This window comes from Pinus tabuliformis, chromosome 4_1, assembly GCF_031772625.1.
Source record: "Pinus tabuliformis cultivar Carrire ecotype Pingquan chromosome 4_1, CPIR1, whole genome shotgun sequence".
Taxonomy (NCBI): Eukaryota; Viridiplantae; Streptophyta; class Pinopsida; order Pinales; family Pinaceae; genus Pinus; species Pinus tabuliformis.
This window is the reverse complement of record NC_142303.1, coordinates 446,009,613-446,028,092: the sequence shown is the minus strand read 5'-3', so window position 1 is coordinate 446,028,092 and position 18,480 is coordinate 446,009,613. Positions and strand designations below refer to the sequence as shown.

Genomic DNA, 18,480 nt, shown 5'->3' with positions numbered 1-18,480 from the left:
TATCAATATTTCGAGCTATAAGAACACCAATGCTTGCTAATAGTATCCAACATGCATTCACTAATTATAATGACTGATAAAAGGGTTGGCTTATGACACTTATTTGTGATGCACAATATAAAAGAGAAAGGTTTATTGATTTTTGCGTGTTTCTCAAATAGGATCATACCCTAAATCTCGTTTTATATTGTTATCAACATTCTCCTTGTTCCTTTTTGTTTATAGTACTTCCATCATTGTAATTACAACCACACAAAGCATAAGTACTTTTATTATTTTCCACATGTATATAAAGATAACTAAAGGGGTATTTACAATAACCATATAAGTGAAAAGTGACCAAGATAATGTTTACATTATATATATGAATGTACTAGGATCGAGACCATTAACAATGTATCTACATACTTTGTAAGATGATCTGATCGATTCGTTACACACTTTGCCCTCATACTAACTTGTAAAATGCATGTCGCAATAAAATAATGTAGTTCTACTAAAGATTAACAAGTTAGTGTTAAATTATTGATTTTATTTCAATTTCAATTTCTATATAGTTTTACTAAAGATTAGCAAGTTAGTGTTAGATTATTGATTTTATTTCAATTTCAATTTTTATAATAAGTTAAAATTTAAAATAAGTAAAATTCTAAAATTTATAATAATTTACATATTTATTAAATGAGATATACAAAATTTACATTATTTACTAATTATAGTTAACAATTTCAATCTACCACTTGATATTCCATTTTTCCTAAGAGATGCATTATTGTTTTGAATTTAATTGCATTTTAAAAAATATTTTGAGCTCAGATTCTCTATAATAATTTACAATGAGATATACAAAATTTACATTATTTATTGATTATAGTTAACAATTTTGATATTCCATTTTGTTTAAGAGATGCATTATTGTTTTGAATTGAATTACATTTTAAAAGATATTTTGAGTTGAGATTCTCTATAATAATTTAGATATTTATTAATTGAGATATACAAAATTTACGTTATTTATTAGTTTTTTTTCTAGAAAGAAAATCTTGATATTATATTGAGGATATATAAAACAAAATGTTCAGATAGTTCTGAATGTGTTTGATGAAAAACTCCTTATACTACCGATAGACTGCATCTCAAAACCAAGTTGAGCAGATAACCATCATGTAATATATACATGTACCTGATTAACAGCATTTTCAGAAAGAAACAAAACCCATAGAAACCATTCAGCTGATCGGAAGGTAAAGAGCAGTGACAGATGATAGGACAAATTTGGCGGATAAAGAAGAGTCCTCAAAAATTTTTAGGTTCCGCCACCTCCAAAGTGACCAGATGGTGATGGGCAGAATGGGCTGGAGAGTGTTTTGGCGCCCCCACCAGGCAAACACTGCATCCACAGAGATGAAATTAAGATGTTGAAAAGAGAAAAACTGTGCAAGGTCATACCAGATTTGTTGTGTGACAGAGCATTTGAAGAAGAGATGGAAGTTTGTCTCCTCTTCCATATTGCAGAGAGCACATCTGCTGGGGCCGTGCCATGACCGCCGCCTCAAGGAGTCCCAAGTTAAATTCTTGTTGAAAAGCACCAACCAGGAGAATAAGATAATCTTAAGGGGGCATCCAAGCTTCCACCAGAAGACTGGAAAGCGCCGATTTGCTGATGAGTTAGCAGAAATGAGATCAGAGTATATGTCCTTTACATTTGCATGCGAAACAGAGAAAGGAAGGGACCAGATCAGGTGGTCATCATTGGTGGATCGCTGTAAGCCTCCCTGCTGGAGAGAGGAAGATAGATCGGACCAAAGAGGGAGAAGGTCGATTGGAAGACCAATATCATCGGCATCCCGAAGCATGGGCGAAGAGCCACTCCATTCCTTTATGATTCGGTTCCATGTGAAGAAGCCAGATCTGCGGAGGAAGAAAAGAAGAGGAGGAGGAAACTGTAATGTTCCCCTGAATCCAGCGAAGGAGTCCAGACCTATGATAATCTTTCTGCCTGTGTATATTTTCCATTTTAGATTGCTGAGAAAATATTGCTGGACCCTTCGAAAACTGAGCCAGATTGCGGAGCCTCGTTTGATGCCAATAGAATCAAATCTGAACCAGAATTCAATTCCCCTGCCTCTTTGACATATGCCGCTCCACAGGTTGGTGCCATAAATACCCCTCCAAAGGGATTTACAGATAAGAGCAGCCCCAAAAATTTTGATGTTCAGAATGCCCCATCCATCAGAATTTTTCGGCAAGGTGAGAAGGTCCAGCTTTGCGAGATGAATTTTGCAACGCTCAGCCTTTGCTCCCCATATGAAGCAGGAAATAATTCTGTTGATTGCTTGGATAATGCAAGTCGGGAGGAGGAATAGGTGACCCCAGAAGACTGAGAGCTGAGATAGGACCGATTTGACGAGAACAACCCTGCCTCCTAAAGAGAGGGTGCGGAAGCTCCAGAGAGTGAGCTTATTGAGAAAGCGATCAACGAGCCAGCGCCAGTCCGACGACTTATAGGAGCGGCCTTTTAACCTGAACCCAAGATACTTGATTCCATCTGAAAGTGGCTTATATTGAATGTCGAAAATTTGGGCGATCCGACAGATGAGGTGTTCATCAACATCATTATGGTAGAGAATTGTTTTTGCTTTGTTCATGGCCAACCCCGAAGCTTTGTGAAAACGATCCAGGATGGATTTTATGCATAGCCAAGTAGCCATGGAGAGTATAGCAAATATGAGCACGTCGTCGACGAAGAGATTGTGAGACATCTTGATGTTCTTGCAGATCCTTATCGGAATTATTTCTTTCAGAGCCACAACACGATTGATATGAAGACTCATGGCATCAATCGCAAGGATAAAGAGGAGGGGGGACAGAGGGCATCCTTGCCGAAGGCCCCTCTCGGCCTTGAAGAAAGGGGAAGGCTGTCCATTCACCAGAATTGCATAGTTAACATTTTCAATGCACCCCATAATCCAGCGGATGACAGCAGGAGATAAACCAATTTTGGCGAGAAGACATTGAAGATATCCCCAATCGATAACATCGAAAGCCCGCTGCAAGTCAATTTTCAGGATGGCTGCTTTGGTGTTATTGACGGCAATGGAATGGAGGCATTCCTGAGTGGAGGCGACAGCATCATGTATGTTACGACCCTTGAGGAAAGCATGCTAGTTAGGAGAGAGATGGCGGGCCAGAGTTCCCTTTATTCTAAGAGCAATGATTTTTGTGATGATCTTGAAGGAGATGTTGCAAAGGGAGATAGGGCGGAAATCAGAGAAGGATTCAGGCTCATCTTTCTTCGGAATGAGGGCAATGAGAGTGGAGGAAGTTTGGCTGTGGATTTGACCAGTTTGTCTGAAGGCGTAGACCATGCTTAGCAAATCATTTTTAAAGAGGTCAAAAAAGTGAGTGAGGAAACCAGTAGTCCAGCCGTCCAGGCCGGGGGCTTTGTCCTTTTTGAAAGTTTTCATGGCGCCAAGAAGTTCATCCTCATCAACAGGACGGAAAATTTCCTCATTCATATCGTGATCAAACATCACAGGCATAGGGTCAATGCCCCATCGGATATCACTGAAAGTAATATCATTTGATCTGCTATACTGTTTGTTGAAGAAACTTACCGCGAGCCGAGTGATGTCCTCCTGTGAGATAGCCTCATTCCCCTGTTCATCCTTGATTTTCCAAATGTAGTTCCTCTCTCTACGAGCATTGGCAAACTTGTGGAAGAATTTTGTGTTTTTGTCACCCAATTCAAGCCAAGTGGCGCGGCTTTTGAGCCTCCATTTTTCTTCGTCCTGTTTTAGTAAGCAGGATCTTCGCTTCTCTAGAGCCCTGATGCAAGCTTTCCTCTCGAGAGAGCAAGAGGAAAAATCAGTGGATTCCATAATGGACTGAATTTCCTGTTGAACTCGATTTAGGGCCGCCTTGTCTTCCTAGTGTCTTTGGTACTGCCATTTTTTCACCAGGTCCCTGAGCTCGGATAGTTTTTCCCTGAAAGTGGAAAAAATGAAATTTGTTTGTAGTTAACAATTTCAATCTACCACCTGATATTCCATTTTGTCTAGAAGATGCATTATTGTTTTGAATTTAAGCGCAATTTAAGAGATATTGAGCTGAGATTCTCTAGAAATGCAATGTGTGGCTTGAGAGTGACCACTCTAACACGCACTTAGCTTTCACAATCTTAATATTAAAAAAGACTATTTATGACTATTTGTGGACCCAGTCAATAATAATTTAAAATATATTGGCACTTCATATTAGTTATTTTGTTTAAATATTGGTAATACATGTGTCAAGTCTTGGTGTCTTGGTGGGACTAATACTATGATAACTATTGGTCTCTGTACAACAATGGACATCTCTCCCCTACCACAGGCACAAAATTGAAGTTGGGATACCAAATTGACCACTAAGGGAAGCATTTTATTGGCTATTTTTAAGTATGAAATTGGTATATTTCATATACACACACACACACACAAAACAAAAATTTTATAAATTTGATAAAATAAATCAAGGGTGTCCCTATCCCCTACCCTGTTTGAAATTTACATTGGTAAGCTGGAAGAATGTCTAGAAGCTGAACTATGCCATGGATCCCAACTCACTGGTATAGTCATTTCTCTTCTCCTTTATGTTGATGATATCATTCTTATTTCAAGAAGCCCTTATGATCTCAACATGTAGCTTAAAATCCTCTATGATTATTTCTCCAAAATGGATATCACTATTATTATCGACAAGACTAAATTCATGATAATTAAATCCAAAAAGAACAACTATGATAATTTCATTTATGATAACAATTACTTGGAACAAGTTTTCTCATACAAATATTTAGGTATTGACATTCACCATCAACTCATTTGGATTTATAAAATTGAGAAAAAGATAATATGAGGCTAGAAAGTTTACTAAGAGCTTAAAAACAATTATAAATCCAACGATCTTTGGGTTTTGAGTAAATATTAGTTCCTTTTTGAGTCTCTTGTCAGCCCTGTTATTTTATATGGGTGTGAGGTTTGGGGTTGCAGTATATCTAGAGAATCACAGAGAAAGATTGAGATGATCCAAAGATCCAAAAGAAATTTATAACCTACGACCTCAATATTAAAGTAAATACTCCCTACGCTATTCTCTTGATTGAAGATAGCCTTGGCCCCATTGAAAGCATGGTTGTGTTTAGGTATCTGATGTACAAGAAAAAGTTGTACAACATGGATGCCAAAAGACTCCCAAAAATTGCTTCCAGCTCTAGTCAAAATCCCCACCTCCAACTCAAGTGAGGCTGGCATAAAGATGCCCAATCTTGGCTCGACCATTGGGGGATAGAAGAGGAGATAATCTTGATGAATAAGAATGAAATTAAAAACACCATTACCTCCAAATTTAAGGATAAATTGTGGGATGATCAAGAATTAGAGGGGAAAATGGAGCTAAATGAAATTAAAAACACTATTCTTCCAAATTTAAGGATAAGTTGTGGGATGATAAGGAGTTAGAGGGAAAAGGGAAACCAATATATTATAAGCAGGTGAACAACCCCACTCTTTCTAATAAGAAGTATCTTTCTTTCTTTAGGAGTGATAAGAAGAAAATGAATATTGCAAAGATAAGAACTAATCATGATCTTCGAAGTCAAACCTAGAGTTGGTCTATTCCCAAGACACCTTGGAACAAAAGAATTTGCCCCCTTTGTGATACTAAGAGATTTGAAGATGAAAACTATTTTCTCTTGGAGTGCATGACCCTTATTCACACTCTCATTTTCAAAACATTTTCCACATTACCCACCTGCCTAACTTGTTAAGTCACCAAAACTACAATGATCTCAAAACTCTTCTCTCACTTCTTTTTTATGGTAGAAATAAAATATTAAAGAATCTAAGTTAACCACTTCCCTTTTAAGGTCCAAGAGGCCATATTAACTTCCGTAAACCTTAACCACACCCCACACACAAAATAAAAAAATTTATAAATTTTAAAAATAATATATATATATATATATATATATATATATATATAATTTTATTTAAACTATTTTTAAATAACTGGAAAAATTATAAATTTATGTGAATGAAATTTGAATATTTATTTAATAAATAATATTTTTTGAAATACATAAATATATAAGAGGTGTAATTTAATTATAAAAAAATTCATAATAACTTCTTATTATATTAATATATATTTTTGAATATATATTAATATAAATTTTGAATATATATTCATAAATATATAAGAGCTTTGCACAGTACTGCCACCGTCTGGGAACGAGATTGTCAATGGCCCATAAATGCACTGGGACTGTCACTGCTGAAATAACCGTCTTGCCAGTGTGTCATAAATGTACTGCGCTATAAATGTATTGTGACTGTATGTATCCATAGTTAGATTTTGGTAGGTTAGTTATCAAATTACATTACAGATATATATAACCATAATTTCACAGTTAAATTTTAGCAGACTAGTTATCTAACCCAATGATTTATGGTCCCTGAGCAAGCTGGTTATTTTTTGTTTGTGATTTATGGCCGCTGAGTAAGCTGGTTATCTGTTGTTTGTTGCTTATTTATTGTTTGTTGCCGGGTATGCACTGCACTTCCAGCCTCTTGAAATTTAGTGCGAGTATTATAATGACATGTATACACTCGTGATGGATAATAATGTCTTTTATAAAATTTTCTTTGACCGCACAAAACATCATAAATATAAATGATTATCATCTTGAAAGATCCTGCTCAAAACAAAACAAAAAATCTTTAATAATATTCGATCGATGATGTGGAAACATCTTTTATTATATTCGACAGATGATGTGGTTGTTGTTTCTTGAATTGTCTTGTCTATACCGTGAATTGTGATATGTATTGTGCTTTGCTGATGATGATGTTGGGAGCTTCTCTGCTTCTCAAAACAAATCAGAAGTCGGAAATAATATTGGCAAAGTAACATAGCTGATCATGTAAAGGTAACCACTATTGATTTAAAATAAAGTAATTGCGATCGTAGGATGGGTTATATATACTGCCAAAACGTTCCGGACTTGAAAGTGAAAGATACCAAGAAAAATGTGAGTGGTCCACGATTCCATTTATCTCAACTTGTCAAAACTTCCACAAGTCGAGAGAAATGTAGTCATCCTGTTTCTCCTCCTCCTGGAAAGTCGGAATGAAGTCCAACGCGGGGGTGTCGTCAATGGACGGGAAATTCTGGAAGTTAGGGCACCCACTACTGTCGAACAAAGACATCCAGAAATTCCGCTCCTCCGAAATCTGCTCGCTGTTGCTGCACAACACCGTTTCTGAAACCAAAGATGATTGCAACGGGGAGACCAGGGAGACGCCATTATTGTTATTATTAGTGTCTGGAGAAAGGCAAGTGGATGGGAGTTCGTCCCGGGCATATTTAGCGGCCGCGACCTGAATCTGTCGGGGGCAAAGAGAAGACGCCGACGGAATGGAGGGTACAGAATCGGGGAAGTTGAATTTGGCGTCGGGACCTCTCAGGCAATACACTGCAGCATCATAAGCGCGGGCGGCTTGCTCTGCCGTTTTGTAGGAGCCGAGCCATATCTTCGCTCTGGTTTTGGGTGTCCGGATTTCGGACCCCCAAGTTCCCCATTTTCTCATTCGAACTCCCTTAAATTGGTGGCAATTTTGTCCAAGACATTTGTCTGGTGGGTATGGCGAATTGTGTTCTAGGGAGGGTTTCCCCATATTTGGCTACGCAATGCCAACGACGTCTGTGGAAGGTAAACAGTGAACCACAATTTATATATGTTGCAGTGTTTTTAAGCTGCAAGGCGGAGGCGTAGAGCTTGGTAATCGCTGAACTGCAAATCTCAAATCAAATGAAGATGCATTGTGGAGGCGCGTTTTTATATGTATGGTCGAAGCGCCTATGCGCGTATGGTTGTGGATTTATGAAGCGCCTATGCGCGTATGGTTGTGAAATGGCAGAGCGGGGACTCGGAGAGTGTCCCTGAGATATATTCAAAACGTGAGAGAGATGTCTCCACGTACGCTGTGGCCCACCACAACTCACGAGACATCAATTCATTGAAGGTGTGACGTTGACGTATATAAAGCGCAGTCTAAATTCTCCATGTACGCTGTGCCAGACCGACCCATCACTAGTCATTTCGTAACGTGTGAGGTCAAATGTATACAAAGCTCAGTCTAAACATTCAATGCGATTTTTTGGAAGTTTTTTCATTGGGTTTTTCTGGTCAAAATCCAGCAGCAATTCATTGGAATCGCAAGTTTGATAGCTAGTTTCTGGCACAATCAAAGCATCCCAGGGGTTTTTCAGGGTGCTGAATCCAAATATGCAGTTAAAAAACCATTTTAAATAATACAAATCAAGATTTACCCTCAATTTTTTCCACCAGATTCTGTCACCAGAATCTCCAAAAAATCGCATTATAGACAACTCGATAGGAAAATGGTTTAAATTGTATATATTATTTTTTAAACGATGTATTAAACGTTGTTTTCTAAGGATTTAAATTTATTTCTATATTTACAATTATTATTTATAAAAAATATATTTTTTATCCATATATGATAATAAAATTAAATTCTAATGATAATTATAAAATATATTTTTAAAATCAAATATTTAAATTTAGAATATGATCCAAACATCGGACTTTTAAATTATTTTAAATAAAAAATACATTATATCTAACCTGTGTTATTTTCAAATATAAAAAATGGTGTTCCAAATATGCAGATGTTGATTTTGAGTCGCACTTCATGTTGCCCTTCGTAGCGGACAATCGGAACATTTCTCATCGACCACTTTTCGTAAAAGTACAACGGGGACTTTTTGTCACCGGGTTTGGAACTAACATATTCGAAGTATTTTTTTCTTTTTGTTTCCATGGTGAAATTTGACATTTTTGCAAATGAGAATAATTTTATATTTTACCATTTGAAGGTTAGTTTAGAACTAATAAACTGGTGGGAAAAAGGAACTTAAGAGGAAAAGATGAAGAGATGGACACGAGACAAAGGTCAAAATGAGATTGTAGTTTAATTAGTATAGATTTATTTGAAATGTGGATTTAATATTAGTTTAGAACTAATATTATTTAAATATTTTGTATAGTTATTTAATTTTTTTTTTTGAGTTCACATGTTTAAAATTTCAATTTTGATGACCGACAAACAGGGTTACACATCATACTAGGCTATAGAATGATATTGCACTGTAAAATGACACTGCATTGTAAATATCATACTAGGCTGTAGAATGATACTGCATTGTAGAATGAGGATACTTAGGGTTACACATCATACTGGGTTGTAAAATGATATTGGGCTGTAGAATGATACTGGGTTGTAGAATGAGCCTCTCGGCTCAATTACAGAGTTGGATTTAAGTGTTTAGACTTTAGAGATCAAATTTCTCGTGATACAAGTTTTTTTAAAGTAAACATATTGAAAAGAGATTTACACCATGGGAGATTTGATTGTGTGGTTAAGATGGATCTATATTGATGTTATATATATCATAGTTACCAAATTCAAATTTAAATTCCATTTGGTAGGGAAAAAAATCGATCCTCTAAAATCCAATAGAAAAAATTAAGAAGTATAGATCTTAGAATACTCAAAAATATTATTTTTTAAGAAAAGAAAAAGACATTGAAATTGAAATGAATAGTTATGAATTCTCTAACATTGATCCCTAGTGTTTAAAGTGTTATAAACATCCAATGTAAAGAATGAAAACATGGATATTAAAAGTAGACTTCAAGTGATCTCCACATACCCAAAAATTTATGTCTGAGGTATTAAATAAATCTATATCAACTTGATCCTATTAAAGTCATACATTGAGAACAACCATCTGGCCATTAGATCTAGTATTAATACTATCTAGCTATTCCATCTAAATTTATTCAGCAATAATATAAATGGAATCAACAAATTAACTTTTTTTTATTGTGAAACATTGAAAATAACCCTGTTAATCCAATCATGCACCAATTTTCAAGGTTTTACAGTGGGCAAGCACATGGTTATAATGATCTATAGTAAAAAAATTGTTTTTGGGAAGAGAAAAATGAATTTTAAAATTATCTTACGGTATTGAAATCGGCGTACTAAACCCCAAATTGAATCGAAAAGTCTAATTTTTGTATACTTTAGGCCAATTCAGACACATTTGGTAACTATTATATATACACACATACACATGAAAAATGGCCAAAATGTAGGATAATGAGACTACTTTAAATGTTTCAATCCCCTCCCCCCTAGCCCATATATATATATATATCATGTCAGGATGGTAATTCCCATATGAATACATTCCATTAACATAATGTGATTATATACAATTAGAATGGTGACCCTTGAGATACACATTTCAAGGTTTTTTCCTATTTTAGTTTTTCTATTTACATTTTTACATAATTTAACCCAATCTCGAAGGATTAAGTGTCTAACATTCCCCTCGTTAGTCTAAAGGGGTGTTTATAAGTCCAAATATCATTATGAATGTTTCAAGTTTTTTTTCTTCCAAGCGCTTTAGTGAATATGTATGCAATTTGCTCATTTGTCGAACAATGTCGTAGGTGAATATTCTTGGCCTCTACATGATGTCGAATCAAATGGTACTTTGTAGTAATATGTTTGGTTCGATCATGGAATTTTGGATTCTTGGCCAATTTAATCGCAAAATTATTTTCAAGTAGAATAGGAGTTGAGGAGTTGAATGCACTTGTTTCTCCTACAAATCTTCAAGAATTTTCATGAGCCACACAATCTCTTTAGTTTCTTTTGCAGTTGCCACATATTCTTCGTTTGTTGTGGAGTCTGCTAGAACTGATTATTTACATGACCTCAAAGAGGTAGTTTTTGATCCAAGACTCAACATAACTTGAAGTAGATACTCCATTTTCCTTATCTCCATCAAAATCTAAATCAGAATATCCAATCAAGCTGAAGTCATCCACTTTTTTATATTTGACTCCAAAGTCTCGTGTTTCTTTCAAGTACTTTAGAACAATGTCCCCCACAAGGATTTTTCATAAGCTTGGAAAATATTCCAATAATAAATGAAATATCTAGTTTGGTAGCGATGAGGTAGATAAGACTTTCTACAAGTTGTCTATACTTAGTTGCATCCTCAAATTCATTTCCTTCTTTAGATGTATGCTTTAAATTTTGTTCCATTGGAGTAGAAGGATTGCATTCATCCATGCTAAACTTGTTCAATATTTCTCCAATGTACTTGTTTTGGAAGAGGAATATATACCTTGGATGTTTGATCACTTTAATGCCCAAATAGTAGTGAAGATGTACCAAAATTTTCATCTAAAATCATGTCTTCAATTCTTTCTTTATGGATGCAATATAATTTTCATTATTCCATGTCAGAAACATATCATCTCCATATACCACAAGATAGACAACAATGTTGCCAACTTTCTTGACAAACATAGTAGCATCACCAAGATTAAAGTGTTTGAAATTTAATTTCAAAAGATGCCCAGACAATTTTTCATACCAAGCTTATGGTGCTTATTTTAGGCCATGTGAGGATTTAATGGTTGAGGCATAAAAGCAATTTCTTTCATGTCTCCATTCAAGCAAGCAATTTTTACATCCACTTGAAGGACTTTCCATTCATTTTGAGTTGGAAATTCAAAGAGAGTCTCGATGGTGACCCATTTTTCTATGGGGGAAAATGTATCCTCATAATCGAGCCCTTCTTTCTGTGCAAATCCTTTTTCCATGATCCTTGCTTTATGCTTGTCAAGTGAGCCATCTAGTTTATACTTGTTATTAATGACCCACTTGTAGCCAATTGGTTTGGTTCCAAATGGAGTGTCCACCAACTTCCATGTTGTATTCTTTATGATAGAATCATACTCTTTGTGCACTGCTTGTTTCCATTCATAATGAGAAGCAACTTCTTTAAACGAAGTTCGTTCAAAACTAGTAGACAAATTTAATTCACAATAATAAGAAACATCCATAGCATTATATGAATTAGAATCATATACATCATGTCCATTTTGTCTAGTGGAACTTCTAGTTCATGTCTTTCCAACCTCATCAGGATGAACACTTTCAAGTGTTTTAGTGAGTGATTTTGGAGGAGATTTTTGAGATTATCTGGGATTCTCTATTAACTGAGATGAGGTTTCATCAATATTTAGCCTTCCAGTCCTCTCAATATCAGTCTTCTTGATCTGAAGAAGTGGTTGGAACTTCATGAGTAAGAGAGAGTGCTTTAGAAGGATATTCTATAGATTGATATAAGATATGGATCTTCCCTTCAAGATGTGGAATCTTGTTATCAAATTCATGAAATTTTTTGCATGACTAAATCTATCAAAACGATCAAGTTGTTGCTCAACGATATTATCAGTCTTGAAAGATTCAAGAAAAATCACATCTCTATATAGTATAAAGTTTTTTTTTACCTCATTATAGATATGATATGCTTTGGTGGTATCTGAGTACCCCAAGAGGATACACTTTCAACTCCTTGCACTATGTTTATTTCTTTTTTCCTTAGGAATTAAAGCATAGTAGGTGGAACCAAATATATTGAGATGGCTTATCGAAGGAATGTGGCCATACCACATTTCATAAAGAGTCTTGTTTCTGAGAACATGAGATTGAAATATGCCTTTAATATATATTTCACATGTAACTACACCATCCTAGAAGACCAACTTTACATTTTTGGAAAATATCATTGAACAAACCATATTTAATATAGTCTTGATAGTTCTTTCAACGACACCATTTTGTTGAGGATTATATGACACAATTCTTTGATGTTGTATCCCATGTTGGAGAAGATAGTTTTCAAATTTAATTGAGTCATATTATTTTCCATTATTAGTATGAATAGAGCCAATATGAGATTTTGCATCATTTTCAATCCATGCATGAAAGTTTCAAAAGCTTCAGATTAGATTTTCAATAAATATACCTAACGCCTCTTGGTCTAATCATCAATAAAAGTCATCATCATCATCATCATCATCATATATATATATATATATATATATAAGTCATCATCATCATCATCATCATATATATATATATATATATATATATTTCTAGTTGGAGAAGGAACATGCATAGGGCCACAAAAATAAGAATGAATCAATGCAAGGTCTCTACAAGCTCTGGAAACAAAATCATGAAATGGTTATTTGTTATGTTTTCCTAGGATACAAGCAATGCATTGCTTCAGTTTCCTTGGTGTAAAAACTCCTCCTCCTAATCCCCACTCAAACACAGGTAGATGGAGGCAGTTACTATGCTGACCCAAGATCCATGGTGTCGTCATGGAAATGGGGCCTAAAAATTTTGACCTTTTTCAACTTCATGACAAATTATAATGGATGAATTCCTTGTATTCATCTTGTTGAGAACATTCCACTGATATAAATTTTATCCCAATCTGACCTCTCGATTGAGATATATGACCATTTAAAGGTCTAGCTAATCAGTTAGTGCCACGTCACCTATCTAGCACATGGCACCCATGTGGCACCATCATGGCACCCACGTGGCTTCCCTGCCAACTTCCATGCCACTTGGCATTGGTGTACTTGCTACCACCTTGTTCATGACAATCATTCCTTAACCCATCACTTCGCCGCAAAACACAAGCCATACTTAAGGGTCAGCGGTGTGGGTCCTTCCTATACTACATCATCTCGAAACTAATTCCTCACTAAGAATCTTCCTTCACCAAGGACCTTTCGACTGAGGAGTTTTCTTCAGGGTAAGCTCTCGTTGAGAACTATACTACCAAGAAACTCCTTTACCGCCAAGATCCTCCTTCGACTGAGGGATTCCTCTGAGACCAATTTTCCCCAAAACCATATCGTTGAGAACTTATCCTTTCACAAAGTTGGTTCCTACTGCATTTATTTCGAGATGGGTTCTCGTCGAGGATTGTTATTAGTGAGAAATACCTTGCCACCAATCCATTTCTCGCGAGAGTATTTCCTTCGAGGTTTCTAACATATGACAGAGTCTAGGCACGTCATTTAATGATGATTTCTCTATCCTAAGATAGGATCTCGAAGGTTATTCTCGCTGAGACATTGGTCAATAGTAAAGTCGTAGCACAATGAATTAAAAAACACCACATGTTATAATATTATGTTTTGTGCATGTTTTCGCATTATGAGAAATTTGTGAAAGAACTGGACAAGGGATCGGCTATGGTGGTTCTATAATCATTTGGACTTGTGACAGAACACGATCATTCCCATTATGTTTGTGAGGCACATATTGGTGCTACCCTTCTTGAGCTTCCAACAAAGTTACTCTTCCTGGGTTTTCAATCGCTGGAATGTAAGACACAATACATGGACTTGTCCATTCAACCTCTCAGAGGTATGTGGTCCCTTTGATTCTTAACAATTAACAAAAAATACATCGATATTGTTCCAGAGGTTTGTAAGTCTCTTTTAAGGGACAAATAAATGTAACAAAACTTATAAAAGAAACCAGAAAGCATACAATACCCAAGAAAGTTACAAGGAGATGAACATTCCACAGATAAATAGGAAGTCTCCTTCCTAGTTTGAGTTGCAAGCATAAACCATACATTCGGGCTCAAGATTAACAATATTACAATCCTATAGTCATCACATTTAGACTGATTTGAATTTAAGGCATAAACCACATAGTTTAACTCCAAATGAACATCACTATAATTTATCTAAATCTCACACAGTGACCATATTTCAAACATTCAAGTTACAAGAGCTAGAAAATTCACTTATCTTATGAATTGGAGGGTTTAGAAATTGAGATTGGGATTGGGATTGGGATTTCTACTCTCCACCCAACCATAGACGGTTACAACCGAGCCTTACTTACAACTTCCAAACATGAGCCAAATTCTAAAGCTTGAGGTCGGGTGCTTCTGAGTTTTTCAACCGACCAAAATAGTTGAAACAAGATGTCATAAGACCATGTTTCCTTCATCCACCAACTATTCTCATTATCAATCGCATTCTCCGAGCATATTCAAAGTCATTCTAGCATTTCATAATACAGAGAACTCTAACTCATATTCAAGAGAAGAGGAACCACTTTCAGGAAGGTTCATCAATGGATAAGCTACCAATGGCAAATAAATCACTCTCCAGGTAATTCATCAGTGAGTCAAGAAAAAAATCTTCATCCCCAAGGAAAGTACTGGTGGTTTATCAACCTCACAAGCACCTATATGACTCTTCCCAATCAATAAGGTTCATCAATCCACAAGCTTCTAATGGTTTCTTCAACCTTTAGGAAATCCACTTGTTCTCTATGATGCTTATGCCCAGCAAGCCTTCAAGAGGGTTCATCAACTACTGTTTTCAAGTTCTCTTCATCATTGTTATTTCCTCTACATGCTCCTGAGAACTCACCCCCTATATACCTCTTCCATTTCCTATTGTGTGCATGAAAGATCCTATGTCTCCCCATGTCCAGATTCTCTCCTCCTTTTTTCTATGTGAGAGAGTTGAACACCCCCACTATTGCACAACAGTCCTCTCTTTGACAACGCAACCCATGTTGCTCATAAATTTTTGTCTTTCTCTTTATGTTCCCAGTCAGATGACACATGGCCTATTCTCATGTTGTCAGTTAATTTAATGCACATTCAGTACATCAATAACCACTCAACCAACTAGAGATTGGTAATTAAAACAACAATTTTCTCAAGCTACATTCTTCCTCGAGAAATGGAATTTGTGTCCCTCTCTTAGCCATTTAAGATACTTACAAATTACTTACATTAGGGAGAGTATTAACCATGAGATGCCATTGTCCCTTCACTTTTAGGAGGAACATTGTCCTCATTGTTCAATAACCATAAACAAAAAGGACATAGTTGATATGTAGCTTTATACACACATCTTTGTACAACATTTATAATGTCTTTACAATATGATTTACTCAACAAATAAGAAATAATATGTTTCCCGCATCAGGTTAGCCGTTTCCCATGTGGCTTCCTTGGGCCCAAAGTGTCTCCAATGCACTTTGAATTTCTCTATTGCTTGATTCTGGAGTGTGAGTTGCCTCTGATCTAGGATGCATAGAGGTTCCAGTTGGAGCTCTCCCTCTGGTTCCACCTATAACATGAACCAATCAATCACATGATCAACACCCCATATATATCCTTTAAGAAATGAAACATGGAAAACATCATGGAGTTTCATTGATGGAAGTAAGGCTAATCTATAGGCCATTGGCCCTATCCTTAAAGTATCTCAAAATGTCCACAAAATTGTGGTGCCAACTTGGCACATGACCCAATCTTCAAGGGAATTATCTTGGGTCTAATTCTCGGGTAAACATGTTCGACAAATTGTAAATCTTTGTGCACCCTATGTTGATCCACATAGTTCTTTTTCCTATCCTGTGCCACCTTTAAATTCTACATATTTGTCAACATTTTTTTTAGTCTCTTTTAACATATCAGGCTCGAAATGACCCAACTCACTAGATCACTCCAGTCGATAAGAGTATTGCAACTTCTCCCATAAATTGCCTCTAATGGGCTCATTTTTGTATGAAAAATGTACAAATGGAAGGTACAATTCCCACTTCTTTCGTTGGTGCATTAAATACTTCGTCAACACAACTTTGAGGATTCTATTTTTCCTCTTTATTTTTCCATCTATTTGTGGATGATAAGCTTTATTGAATGCCAATTAAATCCCCAAGATTGTGAATATCTCCTTCTAAAACATTGAAGTGAACTTAGCATCTCTATCTAAAATTATTTTCTTGGGAACCCCATGTAACCTCACAATCTCCTTAATGAGTATTTGCGCCACCTCACTAGATAAATTGGTGGATTTGACTGAAACAAAATGAGGCACCTTGCTTAATAGCTTGTCAACAACCACCATAATTGCATCATGTTGTGTAAAGGTTCTTGGAAAATTGGTAATGAAATACTTGGGGATTACTTCACACTTTCATTTCGGAATGGGAATGGGATGTAATAATCCTATCATGTGCTTACATTCACCCTTCACTTAGTGGCACTCCATGAATTTAGCAAACAAGTCAACTAATTCCTTTTTCAAGTTAAGGCAACAGTAAAACTTCTTGATGGGCATGAGGGTCTTTTGGTATCTTGGGTGGCTATAATATGGTTTAGCATGGAACTCTCTCATTATGAACCTCTTCAATTAAACATTGTTTGGTACATATATTTTATCCTTGAATCTAACTAGACCATCCTCTAAAAGTTGATATTCTTCATCCTTTCCACCCTCAGCCTCTTTGTTAGATCATTATAATACTAGTATATCCCCTTTATTGTTATTGTTAGTGTAACCCCCTATTGTTATTGTTATGTCCATGTAGCCCCCATATTGTTATTGTTATGCCCCATAGAATCCCAATGTTGTTATTGTTGTGTCCTTACATTTTTATTGTTATGTAGGCTCTAATTATATTGTGAACCCTTCGACTCCTATATATAGCAAGGAGGCCTAGTCATTTGTATCATCTAAGAATTGTTCATTTATGTAATGTAAAGGAGCTCTCCTCCTCGAAGAGGATATTTTTTAAGTTTTTGATCTATTTATTTGTGATATGGTTGCATAACATTTGGTATCATAGCTTTGGATTTTGGTGCAGGGCTACACCTGCACCCATGCCCATAGATTTCATAAGAGTGCCTAACACAATTGTCCCAAGAAATAGACTCACAAAGGAGTCAAACTTCATATTTATATATGGTTAAGGCCCTTCACCACTAGTTCCTTTGAATCGAAACCCAATCACGCCGCCATTATCTCCTATCGGAATTCTATCCGTTCTTATAACCTTCATATGAGACTTAATGAAGCCTTCCATTAAATCACCCTTATTGGAACCTTTAAACTCTCACAAGCCTTCGTTTAAGCCTTCATATGCCGCATATATATATCCTTCCCTTGTAGCCTTGGTTAATATATATATATATATATATATGAATAACACCCTTATTGGCTCTATTTCTCTTAAGAACCCATTTATAAAGGAATTATACACAAAACCAACCTTTTCCACCTACCATACCATTTTGGCGTGGATTTTGAGGTTGTACCTCTATCGCAATCGCTATCGGCTATTGAGACTTCCACAGTCTTACCACATACGTGGTACATCACCCCTTCTCCGACTCCGATATGACTATCGGGTCGTTAAAATTTATATCGGAACCATTATCGGTGCTTGATTTCCAGCAGAATGCATTAACACGCAAACCATGGAATACATAGGGAATCTGTATATAGCGGATCTCAAATGTTATACAATTGCCACTATAAATCCTGTCGGGTTTGCTTCTTGTCACCTTCCCAATGTCGATTCCCGATCTTCGCCAGCGCCGACGCCCAATCGCCGATAAGCCCAACGCCGATCGTCGATAAGCATAACGCCGATTGCCGATATATCACTATAGGTGATATCGCAATATTCTTAACCCGCT

The 18,480-nt window shown here is 36.1% G+C and overlaps 1 protein-coding gene across 1 annotated transcript; it reads right to left on the bottom strand.

The window, feature by feature from the left end:
• Positions 1–7,106: 7,106 nt before the first annotated feature.
• On the bottom strand, positions 7,107–7,718 carry LOC149176249 (ethylene-responsive transcription factor ERF012-like). Its single transcript, XM_089421403.1, has one exon. It carries the CDS (start codon positions 7,716–7,718, stop codon positions 7,107–7,109), a length of 612 nt encoding a protein of 203 aa, XP_089277529.1.
• Between the last annotated feature and the right edge of the window lie 10,762 nt (positions 7,719–18,480).

Bases quoted from the DNA above. Each gene is read 5' to 3' on its own strand.
- LOC149176249 (XM_089421403.1), bottom strand. From the start codon at position 7,718: ATGGGGAAACCCTCCCTAGAACACAATTCGCCATACCCACCAGACAAA.